General features: G+C 27.7%; 1 protein-coding gene across 1 annotated transcript; it reads left to right on the forward strand.

Moving 5' to 3' along the window:
* Positions 1–2,350: 2,350 nt before the first annotated feature.
* On the forward strand, positions 2,351–20,505 carry LOC119689093 (defense protein l(2)34Fc). Its single transcript, XM_038103830.1, has 3 exons — positions 2,351–2,432; positions 19,823–20,155; positions 20,229–20,505. The coding sequence occupies exons 2-3, from the start codon at positions 19,844–19,846 to the stop codon at positions 20,388–20,390; spliced, it is 474 nt and encodes a 157-aa protein (XP_037959758.1). The 5' UTR covers positions 2,351–2,432; positions 19,823–19,843; the 3' UTR covers positions 20,391–20,505.
* Positions 20,506–20,737: the final 232 nt, after the last annotated feature.

Consider the following 20,737-nt stretch of genomic DNA (forward strand, 5'->3'; position numbering starts at 1 on the left):
AAGCAAAACAAAATCATCACGTTCATTAATGCAATTGGGACTAGTAGCATATGTTAGACCACCTGAATTTAGGAAATTAGTCGTATTCCAAACTTAATAAAAATAAAAATAATTTGCAAATGTCAGTGCTCTTTTGCTTATAAATCATTAAATTACTTTTATTGATTGATGTTTTCAAATATCATCATACTATAGCTAAAGCAAAGTCTTCCTATGAATCGACTTCACTACTGCTTTGTTAGTTATATTTATAATATAAAAATTGCAGCCAATTTTTTAATTTTTATTATAATCCACATAAGGCCTTTTCTTTTGTAAGCATATCACAAAAGAACAACCGCTTGTTTTAAAAATAACATATGACAAAATAACAACAACACTGCTGGCTTATTTAGTCCAACCTTTTTGAAATCGGTTAACTAATAAGCAGCTCAAATCGCATGGTTGCCAAGACTAAAAAGTCGTTCAGGTTCTTCCAGAGTTGCCATCGAAAGTAGTACTTATTTTATTTGTTCTTTTGCGACATGCTTACAAAAGAAAAGGCCTATAGGTATCCTAGAAAAAAAACATGAATAGATTATACGCAAGCATATAGAATGGTTGATGGAAGATACGAATAGAAGATGGTGAAAGTGTAGATATAGCAGTATTGAAACTAGACCGGATTGTAATGAAAAAGCTTTGACATCTCTATAAAGTTCAATCATACATCAATATGATTGAAAGGCGTATTTGCAGTTGCACAGGAAAACAGTTGGACAACATCATGAGCCGTAGAGTGTTATGGATAGACATGTTTAAGCATAATAATCCTGATCAAAGTTGCGATAGTACAGTTCTTATTGCACGAAAAAGTCATGTCGCATTTCTTGACATGATTCATAACTAAATGTATTTTGGTTGTTGACTAACCAAAGATTAGACTGTGGTTCACATCTGTGGAAACTTCCTCCCATCTTAACTGTCCGTTGATCACCAAGAAATAAGTGAATAAAAAACAAAAAAAAATGAGATTTACAACCAAGTAATATTGTTAGGTTTGTCAATAGCTTCAAATGTCCCGTATTATTTTAGAAAACTCTCTTAAGGAATAGCACAATAGATCTTATAGATGTAAGTGTATCATTCTTCTAATCATATTGATAATAGTAATAAGAATCACCAGATATTTTAAATGAGAATTTGTTGAAAAGTTTTTCTCGATGCAAATGTTCTCTTATAGAACATAGCGTGTCACTGTCGTGGGTAGTTAACTATTTTTTGATGGATTATACAAGAAAAAAAAAACAAATTAATTGATTCATACAGTATTTGGTCCAAAAATATAAATATAAAACTATTTTCAAGCAACTATTATAGAAAAAGATAAGAGAATTGGAGCAAAACTTCTACAAAAATGTTTGCAAGATAATAAGGTTTTGATATATATAATTAGGGTTCCACTGAAAGTTTTTCATAAAAAACAACTTTGAATTATTTGAACATCTAAAGTCATTTAGTTAAAATGACCTCTTGTGGATCAAGTTAAAGAATATTTAATGAACTAAAAATCGATACACATATAACTTAATCTATTCAAATAAATCGCTTTTGAAATTTTTTTGACTTTCTACTTTTTGTTTGGACACCATATATCGGGAAACATATTTATATTGAATTTCCTTCCGATACGATTTTAACTGTTGCTTAGATTAGACGTCGAGTATTACTTTCCCCTTCTGACATTAGGAGGTCCTCAATGGGTGACAATTTGGCTTTTATTCAAAGTGCGGAATATCTTAAGGGTCTGTATCAGCACAAAAGATCAACTCAGGTCGCGGTGCTCCGCTCTGTTAGAAGACGGTACCCCATTTATTTCTATTCTATTCTAGACCAGGGCATCATCTGAAGTAATTGCGAAGGGTATACCGGAAACACCATGTACATTTTTTGGTTTTGGTTATTTATGTGGAATATAGGTTTGGTAGATATAACCAGATATGGCAAATCAATTCTGGTCAATTAGAATAATTAATCAATTAACTCTAACTCAGTCACTGCTAAGTCATATATTGAAGTTCTTTAGTTTGTATTTGCTTTTGTACTAGTTGAGATTATTTTTGTGGCATTGCTTGTGTGTGTGTGTGTCAACATTACCGGCCATGAATTGTAGCGCAACATGTAAAAAAATTGTTAAAATTTTCATAAGCTTTTTTTGAGCTTTGAACAAAAAAGTTGCAAATCAAATGTTTTAAGTTTTCTAACGTTCAACTTTTTTTTTTAATTTAAACTTATAAACTAAAGTTTAAAACAAGTTTAAGGGTTTTTTTTGGTAGTTTGTATAAATAAAACTGCGCTCAAGCAGAATTAAATTTTAATTGCAGTTTGTGTTTCGAAGTGCGAGGTGTTGTAGTTTAAAAAATTTTGTTTTTATTTGTCTTTAATTTCAAAAGGTATTTTAAATAATTTATTGTCTACAAAATATTTTCAAGTGAACAATTTATATGAATAAAAAATTCAATATTATAAAAATAAAATTATATATGTTATAACTAAAAATTAAATTAAATTAAATATTTAAAAAAAAAAAATTAACACAAAACAAAAATTTTTTATTTAAAAATTTTTTTTTTAATATAAATAAATATAAAATTTAATAATATATAATGTAATGTAAAACAAATATATTATCTAAAAACTAATATATTTTTTTTTTTGAATCGGTGATCAATATATCAAATTTAAACTTAAGTGTTGTGCAAAAAAGGATCTGAACACTTTTAATTAAATATTTTTTTTTGTGGGTTTTAAAAATAAAATTAATAGTGTCCAAATAAAAAAAAAAATTTAATCTTTAATAGAACCTTCTTTTGTGGTAGTTTAGGAGGAAATTATAAAGTTTAAATATATTATTAAAATTATTAGAATTAATTTAAAAATTAATTCTAATTTTTAATTCGTATATTGGTTAAAAGTGTGCAAAAATAATCGTCTTATAACCAATATTATATTGATTATATTAATATTAAAAAAAAATTATAATAAAAGTAAAATTGCATAATTTTTTAAAATTTTTTTATGTCTATCATTTTTATTATTTAGTATTTATTATTCTTTTTTTTACTCAAATGATGGACAGTTAGTCCATCATTTTCGACACGACAGTTGTTGTCATGGACAGGACCAGTGTTTGATCAAATTTTAATCTGTGGCTATATGTCGTTAGTACCCAAACTACGTGTACTTTCTTTGTCACAATAAACATATACGATTGCCCACTGTATTATTTGTATATTAATTAAAATACAAAATACAGAAGTATCTATATGATTTACGTAAAATAGAAAATAGTTTCCAATACTTTAATGTATAATTTTGTATATATAATTTATAACATCCGATGCTGTTTGCAGCAGAACCGATATTATTGCAAGCGATTTATTATTTACTATATGTGCTTCACTTGATGCCGCTTGTTCTTAGACTTAAAGTCACCTTACCTCTTCAATCCTATTAGAAAAAATATTGTCTATATCTTCTCATTCTCAGTTTCAAACAGAAATTTAATGTTGATATTCCAATTGGACTTATTTGAGAGGTCCCTTATTAGGAGAGGGTTTAACTATTTAAATGATAACTGTGAAATAGGTAGTGGTATAGACACTGACATTTCTTTGGAGGAACTAAATAAGTCCATATGATATACGCTTTTTGATAGAATAGCTATGGCTTGTCTGGAAGTGGGAAATATTTTAAATAGAAATATGTAGACTATATCAGGCAGTCAAGTTACCTTTAAGTCATTGAGTTCAGTCGATTTTACACTTACAACAGTTTTTGACGACTACACATCTCTGAATGAGATGTTGGCTGTCTCTTCAGCTTGGGAAGAAACATTTCCGGCAATACTTTAATGTAAGGTCCTTTTTAAGCGTTTCCTGCGCTTTTTTTTTCAAGTTTATGCCTGGGTCCAGGCCATGCAGTATTTAGTATCTAAATAAGTAGTAATAATAGAAATTATAATTAGCAATAGTAACTGTTACAGAAATTAAAAATGATAAAATTATGAAAAAAGTTAATATAAACAATGTGATTATAACATAATTAAAAAGAAAATATTAACTACAGTAGTTATAATAAAAAATAAAAAATTATAAAAAAAATAAAATGACTACTAAAGCGTGTAATAATTTATAATAATAATTTTAAAAATGTAAAAGCAAAATTTTATAAAAAAAATTTACAAAAATATAAATCAAACAACTAATATTAATAACTATTAATATTTTTAAAATAAAAATGTTTATAAATAATAATAAAAGTAAATTAATAAATAATATTTAAAAATTTTATAATAAAATAAAAGTAAAATAATAAACAACTATTAAAAGCAATATTAAAGCAATAAATAATATTTAAAAATTGAAAACTATTAAAAATAAAATAATAAATAAAAATTAGAATATTCTATGACGAAAAATTTACTTTGACAAATTAAATTTTTTATTTAATGTATTTTAGACTGACCATTTATATCCATCGTTGGCGGTCTTTAAAAGTATCTATTGGTTTTAATGACAGTTTATATTTTTTGAGAGTGTAAATGTCCGGTTTGAAATAATGATTATTATTGTTAGGGGATGTGGCACTGCGACTGTTGGGTCTATTGTGCCTCATTATTGGGTTAGAGTAGGTCTTTAAGTCCTGTTGTGTTAATAAAAAGTAGTATAGAACCTATTATACAGAGTTTTGTTGTCTCGTCCATATTAATGGTCTGTCTTTCTAAGTATTTTTAGCTAAATTTATTTGTATTTATTTGACTGTAGTTATACTTTAAAATATAACTAGTTCAACACTTTTCACAATCAAGTACTTTAATAAACTAGTTAGTTCGCAATATACATAAACTTAAAATGCACCAAAGTACTTTCAATTCAAATTCTCATAAATTTACTCCACTCCCATAACATGCTGTTTTCCTATACTTTGTTTACACCTAAATTTATCGAACTCTTTGGCATATTGTTGTATGGATTTGGTAGGGATTTAGTATGGATTTAGTATGAATTTAGTATGAAAATCTACATATTTTTGCATAATTGTCGAGTTAAGCACGAGTACGTCTAAGCTTTATAGAGAAACTATTACGTCTAATATGTAGTATATTTTAAAATATAATATAGAATATATAGAATATTTGAAAAACTTCACTTAAGTTTTTGGAGCTCTATAGAGAAACCATTAAAGGTATATACTGCAGAAAAATGGATTATAACTAATAATATTGATAAAGTAATAAAATAATTTCATAATATTTTAAATCCTCCGATTTAATTAAACTTCTAATTAAAAAAAAACTATTTTGAATATTTTTTAACCGATACATTAGAGAACCCACTTCAGTATTTGCCTATCCTTCTAAACATATCTACTGCATCTTAAGTATCATTTATCAAAAAAACCTCAAAAAATATTGTTATTAAATAAACTGAAAACTAGTTTATATATTAACAGATATACATATATGTGTAACATCTACAAATATGTATATAAGTAATAACAATGAATATAAATAAACAAAACCCATTTCTTAATTAAAAAGACTGTGTATTTTTTCCTAGAAAAACCGCAAATTAATTTGATTACAATTTGGGACAAAACAAAGTCTTAAACATAATAAAAAAATTATTTCTTATGCACATTTTTTATAATAATTTTAGAGAATATCAAACTACAATTTTTTCTAAGCATTAACTCAATTTATTATTATTTTCATAGGTCATAACTGGTTTGTTTAGTTTGACTGGGTATGGCCAGAAATAAAACAAAGTAGAAGCACTCTTGGCATTGGATGTGACAGACGGTCTCATTAACAGTGCTTATGGTACTTTAAGTCACGACTTAAGAGTGTTAGACATACATACGTGAATATATATTTACGAGTAGTATTTTATAAGACCAAAAACTCTAAAGCTGATAAGTTAAGGTATTGATTAAGCACCAAAGACTTGAAAAAAAGGCAATTTTAAATCCATAAATAAATACATATAATATTTAACACCACTCAGTTGCTAAAGTTTTATTCAACCTTTCTGACATATTACACTCAGCACTATTACAAGCTTTCTCAGACAACGTTTACAATATATGAAGTCTATTTGTAGTATATAGAAAATTATATTTCTTCTTACTTCTATTTTATTTCTAAGTTAAGACCTAAAGTTAAAATCACTTAATGTAATATTATATACATAGTAGCGTTTAACCAGAGATAACATAGATCACATAGATGATCACAAAATTATTGGATAAACTACACTATTTATAAATGTGTATTTAAATAGTTTTTGCGAGTTAACTTTTCAATACAACATTTATTGAGAAGTATCTGCAATATAAAATATAATTCTGTGTTCTCTTGGGTTCAATAATCAGAATCCATCAAAAAAATCAGAATCAATCAAAATTGATTCTTGAATTTGTCCTTGGTCAAAAAACCAAGGACCATTATTACTGTGGAAACCGTAGTGGATCCCAAGTGGATGTTAACCACTGTTCTAGTATATTTATAATACTGCAGAAATACTGCAGAAAAATTATTCTCGTTCTTTTATAGACGTTATAATTGATTAAGACCTAAATTGAGTATTACGATTTTAACTGATTTATTAAACCTTTAAAACCTTAAAATATTAGTGGTTCTATATTTAGTTATCTACATTTTTATTATATAAACTGTTATTAAGAATGTTTATTATATTCTTTTCAAAGTCCTCACTTTAATACTATTGTCCTTAATTTTTAGTTTAAAAAAATACTATTGGAAAACCTTTTTAGGTATGGTCCTGAACTCATTCGGAGATTTGGGAAGAAATAGAGTCATCTGTTGTTATATATATAATATATAAAATGCAATGTGATTGAGCATGAGTAATACAATGATGTCGCAGGGTACTGTAGAGATGTTAAGTTTTATCACGACTATACAGATACGTTCTCACAATCACACCCTTATCCTTATATATTTAAAATTCTTGGTTTGATTGTTAAATATAATACTTTAACATAACAAATTCATATATAAATTAAATTTTAAAAATTAATTTTAAATTTTATTCTAAAATCCATTACAGCATTAAATACAGGAATTAATAATATCGTATAAAATGTTTTTTTATAAATATCATTTTTATAAATTATAATTATATTTTTTATGCAATTTTTTATTAATTTTAAAAAAAAACCTGAAATGTTATTAAAGTTTAGCATTTTCTATGCACTTCTTGCATTAGATTTAGCATTAACGAAGCTTAAATCTATCATTCTATTCTACCTATTAAATCTATCATTGAAAACATAATGTCTTTGGTAACAATAGGCGTGGCTCTTCTAACCGAATGTTTATCGATTACAGAAATTGTTCATTAAACTGAGCTCATAAAAATTTAGCTAATGAAAGCTTAGCTCATAAAAGTTTAACTTATTAGCTTATTTACGGAAATGAAACTTGTTTTTTAATGTTCAATTACTTTTTATTTAATTCTAAATATGTTTTTAATTAATGTCAGCTATACATTTACTAATATGGCTTAAGTAACTAATTAGGAAATCACAACACATGTAAACCCTGAAATAATATAAAAAAACTAGTAAATATTACTTTCTCTTATTTAATTATGAGGAATATATTTATATAGATAGCTTAAGTAAAAATTTCGAAGTTTACGTTTTGTGTTTCTAAAGTAAAGGACCTCAATAATTTTTCAGAAACAGGGTCTATTCAAAACTTTAACAGTAAATTTATTCCATCTTTTATCAATCGTTTTGCGTCATGCAACAGCCGGAATTTCTCATCCGGGATTAACATTAGGATTTCATTTAAGTTTTTTCACGGAAGTATGTTATCAGGTAATGTAAACTAAAACATCACCTTAACGTACAAGACTGGGTATACTTACGGGTGTAAACTGTAGATTCTGTGAAGAGAATAAGAAGTCGGTCACGAAAGTGCTGTTAGAATGCCCTGCGCTAATGCACAAACAGAATAAGCTTCTGGGAATGTATATTCTTACAGAAGAGGCAATAAAACTCTGTTAAGTAGATTCTATATTACTTTTTATTGACGCAACAGGGCTTAAAGACCTACTCTAAGCCGAGAAGGGGGCACAATAGACCCGAAGGTCGCAGTGCTACATCTCCTAACAAGAATAATAATGTTATCGAGTTGTTGCAATGTACCATCAATCGAAGCTCTTTGCCTTCTTTTGATATTCTCAACAATTTTAATTTGAATTGGAGAACAAAGTGATTTATTAGAGATATTTTCAGATTTTGTTTCAAGCAGTTGTTAAGATTTATTTAAAGATTGCTTTTAAGCATTTTCATATTTGAAGAACGTAGCAAATAACACTTCTTATCTTTGAATCAAACATATGAAAAAAAGTTTTTATTTTTAATTGTCTTAATTATATTTTTTTATTTTTTAAATGCATAATTAGTATTTGCTAGGGGTCAGGTTATTACTATCTGGGGTTAGATTATTACTATCTAGGGTCAGATTATTACTATCTAGGGTCAGATTATTACTATCTGGGGTCAGATAGTCATAAAACACAAACAGCTTATCATGTTTATTTTTCCAGTACTCACTCAGTTTATTTCCTGGAATTTTTCTAAGATTATTTTATAAAAACATGCTATAATGAATTATATAATAATTTGTAAATTATTTGAAGGGAACTCTGATTAAGTAATTAATCAGAATTAATCTGATTAATCAGTATTATTTTTAGGAAAACAGGATGGCGGGTCTATCAATCGGTTTTAGTCTAGAAAAAGGTCAAGAGGTCTAGTCAGATTATTACTATCTGGGGTCAGATAGTAATAAAACACAAACAGCTTATCATGTTTATTTTTCCAGTACTCACTCTGTTTATTTCCTGGAATTTTTCTAAGATTATTTTATAAAAACATGCTATAATGAATTATATAATAATTTGTAAATTATTTGAAGGGAACTCTGATTAAGTAATTAATCAGAATTAATCTGATTAATCAGTATTATTTTTAGGAAAACAGGATGGCGGGTCTATCATTCGGTTTTAGTCTAGAAAAAGGTCAAGAGGTCTAGTCAGATTATTACTATCTGGGGTCAGATAGTCATAAAACACAAACAGCTTATCATGTTTATTTTTCCAGTACTCAATCAGTTTATTTCCTGGAATTTTTCTAAGATTATTTTATAAAAACATGCTATAATGAATTATATAATAATTTGTAAATTATTTGAAGGGAACTCTGATTAAGTAATTAATCAGAATTAATCTGATTAATCAGTATTATTTTTAGGAAAACAGGATGGCGGGTCTATCATTCGGTTTTAGTCTAGAAAAAGGTCAAGAGGTCTAGTCAGCGGATTCACATGGTTTATAAGATTTGAAATATATTTCTGCCTTATTCTCCCGAACGCGACTTTTCTATGATTTGAACTTTAAAGTTAAAGTATTCAACTCTGAGAGTTAACTTTTTTATATATCTTGGATTATCAACTTCAATGGGTTTCATAACCTCAATCTAAGAGTTTAAAAATATTGATTTAAAACTTAAAAAAGTGTACAGGATTGAGAATTGAAACACAAATTTTCGACCATGTGTGTATGTTAGAATAGTTATATAGAGACCCTATGCTACAATGGGAGATAAAGAACTAATAGTTTCTTTATCTAAATATTAAAACGAAATGGCCCCAGCTAATTTTAATCTAAGTTAAAATGTTCGGAAATATGAAATCTTCGGATTTCATATTTGGATTATGAAAGTTAGAGACCTGGCAACAAGAAATTTTAGAATTTATGAAACCATATTGATTTAAGAGAAGTTTTAGATTTGATTAGGTGATTACTTTAATTTTCTAGTGGAAACTTATAATTTAGTTAATAATTAAAAAATTATTGTGCCAATTGGGAAAAGAATGGATTTTATATAAAGAATAACAACTGTTTGCTCCCTGCCATGCTTTTGTGGCGTTGTGTCATCTACTCAATTTATGGACTGTGGACTGTGTCTCATATAATATTTAAGTATGCATATCGTGACTAGATAGAAACATTAATTTTTTTAAATACACATATTTATGTATTTATTTATTTACTGATTTTTATTTATTTACTTTATCTTGAGATCTTTCAAGCAATAAATCTTTTAATTAGATTTTTTTGTGTTGCTTTGTTATTTTGTCACTTCATGTGGGTATCTGACGTTTGAAGGCCGTCTCCGCAATGCCGGGAGCCATCAAAGCTTTGTTTGCTATTTTAAATGTTTAATGCTTCACTAATTTTTTTAAAAATGAAATTGAAACTTATCAGCAGTTTTTTCTCAAACAATAACAATGAATCTTTGTTATTGTTTAACAAAATTTTAAGAATATAAAGTGTTGACTTTGCTTTGAGAGTTTTTGTTAAGACATGCACAGAGTACTTGAATGGAGTACTAAAAAGAGACCTTTGTAGAACTAAAAACTGTGGCCACTTAAGTGGTACAAGTTGTAAGATGTAGTTTTTCTTTTTTTTTTTTTGAAGATTTATTTGGCGTCTTACATATCGATTTGAAGGTTCCCACCAAATTCTCAATTATTTTCTGTAGCAGCAAAAAAAGCTTCATTCATCTTCAATATCTATCTTCAATTATGTTTAATGAGAAAATGTGATTAGACCTTGTGAATAACTAAACTAGAAAATCTATTTAATATTTTTTTAAGTCTATTATTCTACTTGAAAGTATGCACTACCCATTTTATTATAGATACTAAGTATCGTATTCCAAAATATTAATATTTTCAAAGGCTTGAGAACAGACGTTGATTATATTATGATATTTCAATTAAGTTTTTATCTCCGAATATATCTATCTCTAACCAAATGATGGGTTTAGGTAATTTTACATCGAATTTTCTTCTTAAAATATCTTTTACCATATAAAGTAGCCAACAGTTTAGTTGATAAAAGTATTTTTCTTTAGTATTCTTCTATTTTTATATTCTCATATATACCTATATATAAAAGAAATATCTAATTTCGCTTATTATCCTTATTTATAAGACTATTATTTGAAACAGGGCTGTCCAAAGCACAACCCGCGGCCCACATGCGGCCCGCAGTCAATATTTATGCGACTCGCGACATTTTTTTAATCTACTTCAATTAAGCAAATTATTTATGGTATTCCAAAAAAAATAAATTTAAATTGATAAATTAATAAAACTTTGACAAAAACTGCGGCCCTCCAATCCGTACAGTGGTTTGTATTTTATTGTTAGGATGGAGAATATGAAACTATAGGCGCTAAGAAAACTATGTTTCTATATTCTATATAGTCAAATACAAACGAGGAGTGTGCGGTTCCATTGTTTATAAGGGGAATATATATTATAGCTTCTGGGCACATTCTCATTTTAACATATAAAGTTTCAATATCAAAAGATCTAATAAGTAGCATGTGGAAGAGCAGAGTCAGTCTGAATATAGATATATTAAGTATGAGCTATTCGTTATTAATTTATTATTAAATTAAACATGACGGTTTTTTAATACCATTTGTGAGAATCTATAACTCCATTCAAGATATTTAAAGTGATGGTTTTTATGCAAAAAAGGAAATATCAGTAATCAAATGTCTTTGATTGAAAGTAATGATTAAGCCTGTAAATCAACATTAATTTGTTGTTCTACCTGATATTATCTCTATATGCATATATGATGTGAATTTAATTATCTTCAAGCACTGAATGTAACTGCTCTTCGAAGGCGGAAATTGCAAGTGTTTTGCGTACCAGCCTCATCAATTGCTAGACGGTTATACATCATACAAAATTATTGATTAAAAGCCGAAATAGAAAAATCCAAATGAATTTTTGTATAATTGATTAAATAGTATAATTTTATTTACACATACGTCATATGAAATAAGCAATATTTGAAGATAATCAATACTTGTATACACTACCACAAAACTAGTTTCGCTTTGCTAAGGCTGGTAACACTGTCATTACTAAAAATTCGGTAAGCCTTCACCTGAATTCAAATCGATTTTAGAAATACAAAAAATAAAAATTAAATAAATTATGGAGACACAAAAAATAAATATGCTTATATATGTACACATCAGCTACATATTAATGACACAACAAGATAATATCTTTATGCTCTATTATTGCCATATCGAATACTGTGTACCAAAGTATGACGTTCATAACATGCAATATTCGATACAATATATGATATGAATTGTACTTGGAGGTGAGATTCAATGAAATCATCTTTTTTATTTAAATGGAATAATGATGATAAGCACATCATACTAAAGAGAAATAACGTTTAAGCTTTTTTGGAAAAAAAAAATGTCAATAAATATTTTTGAAGTTCAATTTTATCGTACAACGAATATATGGATGATCATTAGCATCTAGTGTGAGACCTGAACTTATCTTCAGATTGCATTTCTTAAAAATAACTAGTCAGAGTTGAAATCGTCTCTCTACATACATTTCCAACACCGGAATATTTTTTGAATGTACTCCTTTACTTAGGACGTGTGCGAGTTAGGCTAAGTTGATGCTAAACCAAATGGGAGATTTTTTGGGATTTTTTGCACTGCACACATTTAGCCATTTATCAACACGTATCGACACATCACTACATTATCGGCACAACTTAGAATTTCCCTCATTTAGAACGCAACTTAGCCTAACTCGCACACGACCTTAATATATAAATAATAATAGTAGGGACTCTATAAGACGTTTTCTTATTCTGCATTTATATAACGCTTAATTTGGATATTGAATTATAGCATATAACAGATTTAATGGATGTTTAAATGTATTCAAAAAAAGGGAAAAAGAGATTTTAGAATATCATTTCACATATTTCTTATTTAATATGTTTTTTCGAAATATAATTATAATTTATGAAATGGACCTAAAGTCCATTTGAAAAAGTCAAGACTTCAAATTTGCAGTATCACTTTGATGCAGTTTCTTCTTCTTCTTTGATGCAGTAATTGTATTAATTTAGTTTGTTATGTTAATAAATAACGAATCAGTTGTTTATAGTGCTTCGAACCGGAAATTTTTCCGTTCCGGTTTTCGTTTCTGTTCAAAACAAAAAAAAATATATCGGTTCGGTTCCGGTTTGAGGCTCTGAATTTTTTCCGTTCTGGTTTTCTTTTTGGTTCAAGACAAAAAAAATTTATCGGTTCGATTTCGGTATTCGCTCCTACAAAATATCGTTTTTTTCAGGTTTTCGGTTCGGTTCCGATTCAAAACTCAGACAAGCACTAACAGGTTTATTGAAATAAAATAAATTCTGACTGTGTTCGTCTAAAACTTCTTATTTAATCTAAATACCCATACTATTTTTAACTAAAGGCCAACTAAACAAAAGTCTCCATAGTCAATGGTGATCCAAGATTATAGGTATATATGTTTACAGCTATACCAATGAATATGAGAGATATAAAATCCTAACCTTATGTATATAGCGATAAGCTTTTAAAATGTTACAAAAAAGTATTAAGTCAAAGAAGGGAGTGATGTTTAATGAAACATTTCAAATAATTTAAATATTTAATGATATTAACTTAAAGATATGCTAACTTTTTGCATATATTTATATTATATATATATTTCAGTTTTAAAAACCTTGCTATGAATTAAGAGTAGTGACAAATAAGTTACATTGAACTATAGCAGATGCCAACTGCCTAAAGTCATTTAATATTTTTCCATGAAGTAGCAGTTTTAAAATGTCTTCCATATCTCACATGGATATTCGGGTCTAATAACAATTTTGGATTCTTTTACTGATGCTTTCCTTATGTCTGCATTTAATATAATTTAGTTACTTACGTATTATATATTTTCGGGTCATTATTTCCTTCATAATTGTTGACTGCCAATTATCAGTTAACTTTTGAGCCAAACCTTGCTGATAGTTATGTTAAGGTGCTACGAAACTGTACTTGATTTCCAGTCAACTATTAAGTGTTCCTCGAAAAATTATATATATCATATATATATACCTATATCAAATGTTTGTATATTTTGATCTTGTTTATTTTTAAGTTATTAATATTGCCTTCATCTTCCCTTTGCTATACAGTTTATATTTGGAAGAAGATTCTAGTCCAGAATCTTATTATCCAGCTGTGTTATGAGATGGCTATTGCCATTGTTCTTTATTAAAATTTGAGATTCCATTATTGTATTATTCATTCTCGCATAGAAAAAACTAACTATATATAAGCGTGTTTAAATATTATTTTCTTATATAAATTTATTATTTATTGAACAAAAAGTAACTGTATTACCGAATGAATCACTCTAAGTCCATGTGTTTCTACTAGTTTTATATTATACATTCTTTTGTGATGAGGATGAAGAAAAAACTCTGAAAATTTTTTTATATCTCAGTTCAGTTTTCTCTAAACAAAGAACTAACTTGTTCTGAAGTTTTTATTTTGACTTATTCGAATAACTTGGTACATCTGATATGATTTTATCACATATCACTACTCACTCGATAGTTCTTCTGAAACTTTTATTTTAATATTTAGTATGTCTGATACCAAATATATGTCCGGGTATATTGGATATTCTTTTATACTTATTTTCACAATTTAATAGTTTTATTATATTATCATAATTTTGTTATTAGATCGGTATAATTTAATTGAGTGAAAGGTAGGCGTGGCTTGTAAGAAATTATTGTTTATAGATTTAATTTCTCAAGGGTTTACATTGACTTTCAATTATTTTAAGACTGATATTCTAAAAATGATAATTTGCTTTGAATCCAAATTTACAAAAATCTGCACAGTTCTACTTTTTAATATCTTTAAATCTTTAAAGTTTAGAACTCTACCTTAAAGTGATCATCAAATACTATAGATACCAAACTTATTTTTGTGTAAATAACAGATGATATCGTTAATCTTCCAAGTCATTCTTTATGAATGATATGTTGAAAATATGCAGAGAGATCTTATATAGGGTCTATGAAGCTATATATTCAATGTAATTTATGGACTCAGAAAAACAATTAATTTTATTAACTCTTTAGCAAATCTGAAAAACGATTTAACTTAGCGAAATTTATTGCCAACATCACTTCAGTTCGACTATGAAACAGATAAATAGTACTTTTGCATATGTGAACATAATTCCATTGGATTTTTTTAAAAAAACATTTAAACAAAGTTAAGGATTCTATTATAGAACAATTAATTTGACTAATTGAAAGATTTAGTCATCACCAGAAAGTGATAGAAATAAATTGATTTGGATATGTTGACTCAGACATTTCACCTTTTATTCTAACTGATCAAATAAAACCTTTCTCTAGATTAATGCAGAACGAGTTTCTTGATTAAAATTGAATTAACTAGACAACAGCTTGTATCGTTATTATTAATAATGATAATTAAGTTTGACACATACAAAAATTTATCGCTCTCACGATTATAAAATCGTTGATAGACAATAAAACGCTCGAACGATTAATCGCACACGCGATTTTATCGACTGACTTAAAATTTCAATTATGAATTCCGTTTTGAGTTAATTGGCTTTTACTGTTCGGAAAGCATTAATATTTTAATTTATTCGGAAGTTTATAAATTCAAATATCTATTCAAAATAGTGTATAAATAAAATTAAAATAAAAAAGATGAATAATAAATAATAATTACACGGCATTAATATATTTAGTCATAAAATATTGTATATATATTAAGGCAAAATACAGTTTTATTTTCAGCAGTTGGGTTATTATAATTTTATAACATAAATTGATTTATATAATTGCTACTCAATTAACTTTTGAATTCATATTTACGTTGTTTTTTTTTTTTATTAATCTTAAAGAACTTTATGGGTCAGTTGAACCATAAATAATGCTGGGAGAACCTGTTCTATGATTTTTTATTTTGCATATCTAAGCCATACTTCAAGCCAACTTTAAATAAAGTAATTCAATAAAAAAAGCAATGCTTGACTTAAAGAAATTTTATATATTTTCATAATAATAGAAGCAGTATCTATTCATAAAATAAAATTACATTAGGTTTATATTTATAAATAAATAGAAGGCAGATTCCAACGTGAGTAGACACTCCATCATTGTCTGTCTAAACCAAAACGTTGAAATTTGTTAAAGTTATAGTATGTTTACACTCTCGCAATTAACTTGATAAATGTGCAGCGGTAATTTTTATACAAAATGCATACAAAAATATTGTAATGAGGTTCAATAATTGTAAGTGGCAACATAGTAATTGTCCTTAAAACTTTTCTATAAAAACTTTTGGAACTTGTAATTCTAGTCTATCAGAACTTCCGTTTGAAGTAAGTTTACGTCAGAGTGCTGGAGTTACACGAATTCCAACAATAATAACAACTGTCAATTTAATGACTATCTATCTATTATAAATTTATTTCTTCTATATACAATCTTTTGTAGATTGTTGTACTTAGAGCTCGCCTAAGATTCACAGCTTAGAGCTCACCTCCTAGGTTTCGATATATTAAGGAGCTCAAGATTGATTTCCCTAATATTGCATATGTACATGTGAAGAAAATTTCATTTGTTTCAAAATTATGTACGATTATTACAAATTTTCTGTACCATAATAATGATATTCACTGGATTGACATTCATTTTTAATCTTCTGTTGCATAGTTCATAAAGTAATTCCGTAAATTTTTATCCCGTCAAAATGACTATTGTTGTAGTCTCATTTTACACACACCTATTTCCTAACAGATATCTAAAAAAATCAACTATTAGAATAATTTATTATTGAACATAATAAAAAAGAATCGAATGAAATATAGTACATTATAACATGTTAGTTAAGATTACAAAAGCTACCATAAACACCTTTTTTAAAAATAAATAGTTATATTGGATTCTCCCAAAGGCGCAAAAGCAATATATATCCAACAAAATTTTTTAAATAACGCGTGCAATATACATATATTGTATATATCTCAATTTTTTTCGAAAATAATAAAGAAGAAAGACATGTATATAGGTTCAACTAGCTATTGATATTGCGAAATCAAGAACCCAGTACAAATGATATAGTGCAATATATTAATAAATTGTTGAATGCAAAATTCAAAATTTTGTGTTTAACTGAACACATAACTGTTCAGTTGATCTTGTAGGATTTAAAGATTAATGGAGATCTTCCCGCTAGTCTCCAGTGTTCATTTTTCAGAAGGACTACTTCATTCTTCACACAAGTAACTCATTACACAAACTAAATGGATATTTCTTTTATACGGATAGAGTGACTGATGCCATCCAGCACTTCCGACCCCCGATCAAATTCAATTTTATTTGCATGTCTAAAGGTTACGCTAGTAGCACTCTCAATAACTACACGCGTAACCTGCCTTGTATAATAATATAAACACAATTAAATAAATACTTATTGACATATTTATAATATTTTATTATTTGTTATAGTGATATTTTTGTTTTTTATTTCCACCAATAAGTTAAGTGAAAAAAGTTGTAATTAATGTGCTCGTTTCATGGTTCAACAACTCGAAATAGTGCCCAAAACATGACTTCACTAAATGCCTTATCGTCAAGCCCACTTAAGAGCATTCAAACTTCATGCAGAGAAAATGTTTTTTTTCTTTCAAGTTATTGTATTAAGCAGTAATTATGATACCAGTGACTTATTATTAAATTTTCATATAAAAAACGCTGGCCATAAGTTCAGTTGCTCACCTTGGTTTCAATAGCAAATCCAACAAACTACCGGTACTTACGTGTGTCCAACACTTCTTACGTCTGCTTACAAATAAAACTACTCATGAACTTTGAAATTGTATAAATCTCCAGAAACAGATCCATTTATAACGCTCATAAATATATATATGTATATGTATGAGAATAACATATACCATACTCCTCTGTTCTTAAGCTTGTATCGAAATTCGACTAAGTCAACAATTTTTCCGCTCAATTTTCATATTATGATGACTAGTCTGCGTCTGCATTTGTCTGTCTGTCCACACAATTTTTGCTGTCTAGTATTGCGACCGCTTTTGCATATGTGCACATTTATTCAAAATTATTTATTATTGTAATGTACATGCGTATATATATATTCATATATATGTTAATATATATGTTAATATATATATTAACTGCAAATTCATGCTGATAACTGCGAAACCGCATACATATGGCCAATAGTCAAAGCTTATAGCTTCGTCCAAGCCAAGGTAAAGCCACCTACAACAGCACCAGAGTAATTGTGACAACTGCTAATTAAAATTATTATATAAATTAATTACCATTGTAAATTCTTGAATTGTATAAATTACACCAATTATTAATTTACGTGTTATTATAAGACCAAAAACCTGATCAACACATTTTTACATGGATTTTGTATGGATTATATTTGAAAAATGACATTAGGTCTGTTCCACGAGTTACTCGTAGTAAAACTGAAGTAAAACACAAATAAAATTTACACGAAATTACACGAACATTTTGTTGGTGGAACCCGCTTATTGGTCGAGTTAATATCGTCAGTGTAAACGTATTGTCTCTATAAAGATTTAATTAAGTGTTGATTTGAAACACCTGTTGACGCAGTTCTACATTTCTTTCCTCTAAGTTGACTGTCGTGAAGACAATTCGCGGACACATGAGCTCGTCAAACAGAATGTATCTCAAACATATTCCGCACATCTGCAAGAACCTGATATACACTAGCATTATGCAACTAGTTATTAAAATCTATATATATTAACAATTTAATAGAAGATAGATAGACGGAATAATATAAACATCTATATGCAATTTAACACTCTTAAATAGCAAAAAATCTAGTAAACTTATTTAGACAAAGCTATCAGGCACACAATTATATTTGCAACAGGATTACTGACGATTAGAAAACTGTGTTGGGATATGGAATCTTAGCTTTAATGATTTTTGCTGTAACTGTGAGGAAGAAAAGCAAGTGCTTGAAATCTGCTGTATGCGTGCACTATAAATATTGAAGTATTTCTTGTTAAATGTCATCTAAGATTTTAAGTAGTTTCAAATGATTTAAAACCCTTCGAGTTTTTACATAATAATATAAGAGTCCAATAGATCTAAGTGGACTTCTAGAATAACCGTTGCAACCTAACCTAATCTAATTGTTTGTCGACTATAAATATTGAACATTTTAGAGTTTTCTAAAGTCAGGGAAGGTATTTCTTGTTAAATGTTATCTAAGATCTGAAGTAGTTTCAAATGATTTAAAACCCTTCCAGTTTTCACATAACAATGTCAGAGGCCAATAGGTCTAAGTAGACTTCCAGGATCACCGTTACAACCTAACATAATCTAATTATTTTTTAGAACAGAAAATAATGTTGTTGTTGTCATATACTTACAGACTAACTTATTTCACTTACTTACTGCAGTCCTCTTCTCCCAGCAAAGCATAGGGCCTATGCTCCACTATAAGTCTATAAGCATAGACTTATTTTACTAAGTCAAATACAAGTCTTGAGCATTTAATTCTCGTACTTAATATATTTATATATATATATACATACAATAATATCAATTATTATATATTTAAGTATAAATATTATATACTTTTATTCACTACATTTAAAAATTTTAATAATTTATTTATTTTTTATTTGTAAGTTAAAACTAAAATTTTAAAGTTAACTAAGAATAAGGAACTGGACTATAAGGTCCTTCGTCATGACATTCAAAAATTAAAATCTATTAAACTACAAAATTATTTTTTTTTTCAGTCTTTTCAGTTGAAATAAGATATGTTTCGTTTCATCTTAATCGCTGTTTGTTTGGCTGTGCCAGTATTATCGTATTCTACTGGTGCTCCAAATAAAATTTGCACAAATGGTCTTACACCAGAGCATCATCTTGAAGGTCAAACAAGTTCACCACCCTATAGTTTTTCTGCTGCACAAAGCGTACGTGCTGGCGATAAATTATCGATAACCCTTAGTGGTGATGATTTCTTGGGTTTTGCTATACAAGCGCAAGATAGTGACAATAAACCAGTAGGTACCTTTAACCCTGTGGATAATCACTCATCTCAGACACTTACGTGCTCCGCCCCCGGTGTAAGTAAAAACTTGCTTAAAATTTTATTTCCCATTCTTATTTATAAAATAATAATAATATATATACTTCTAGGACACATTGACACACAAGAAATTGGCTGAACCTATTAAGAGTTTAAAAATCGAATGGACTGCTCCTCAAACTAAAGGAAAGGTTAGATTGGTTGGTACTGTTGCCAAGAATGGTGCTACTTTCTGGGTACGCAAGGTTTTACTTGATGTTAATGTGGAATAAAAAGCAGAACAGATTAATGATAGTTTTGTTTTTTTTTGTAAATCTTTAAAAATTAAACTTTTTCGATCTAATAAAATTAAGTAATACACTTCTACTTGTGATAAAAATTGGTAAATTCTCTCATTTTATTTACAAAATTGAATTTAAAATAAACTTAAAGAAAAAATAAGATGTTATATACTTCTAATTATATAAGCTACAACACTACAAGTTTATATATAACATATATATATATATGTATATATATATATATTAGAAAAGGGAACAGCAAATAACTTTTTTCTGACGTCATGCAGTTTCACTTTGACATTAAGGAGAATCATGTATAATTTTCAATATGATCTCAT

Source organism: Teleopsis dalmanni, chromosome X (genome assembly GCF_002237135.1).
Source record: "Teleopsis dalmanni isolate 2A chromosome X, ASM223713v2, whole genome shotgun sequence".
Taxonomy (NCBI): Eukaryota; Metazoa; Arthropoda; class Insecta; order Diptera; family Diopsidae; genus Teleopsis; species Teleopsis dalmanni.

Coding starts and splice junctions, on each gene's coding strand:
- LOC119689093 (XM_038103830.1), top strand. CDS start 19,844: ATGTTTCGTTTCATCTTAATCGCTGTTTGTTTGGCTGTGCCAGTATTA. Junction 20,156..20,228: donor TTACGTGCTCCGCCCCCGGT/GTAAGTAAAAAC, acceptor ATATACTTCTAG/GACACATTGACACACAAGAA.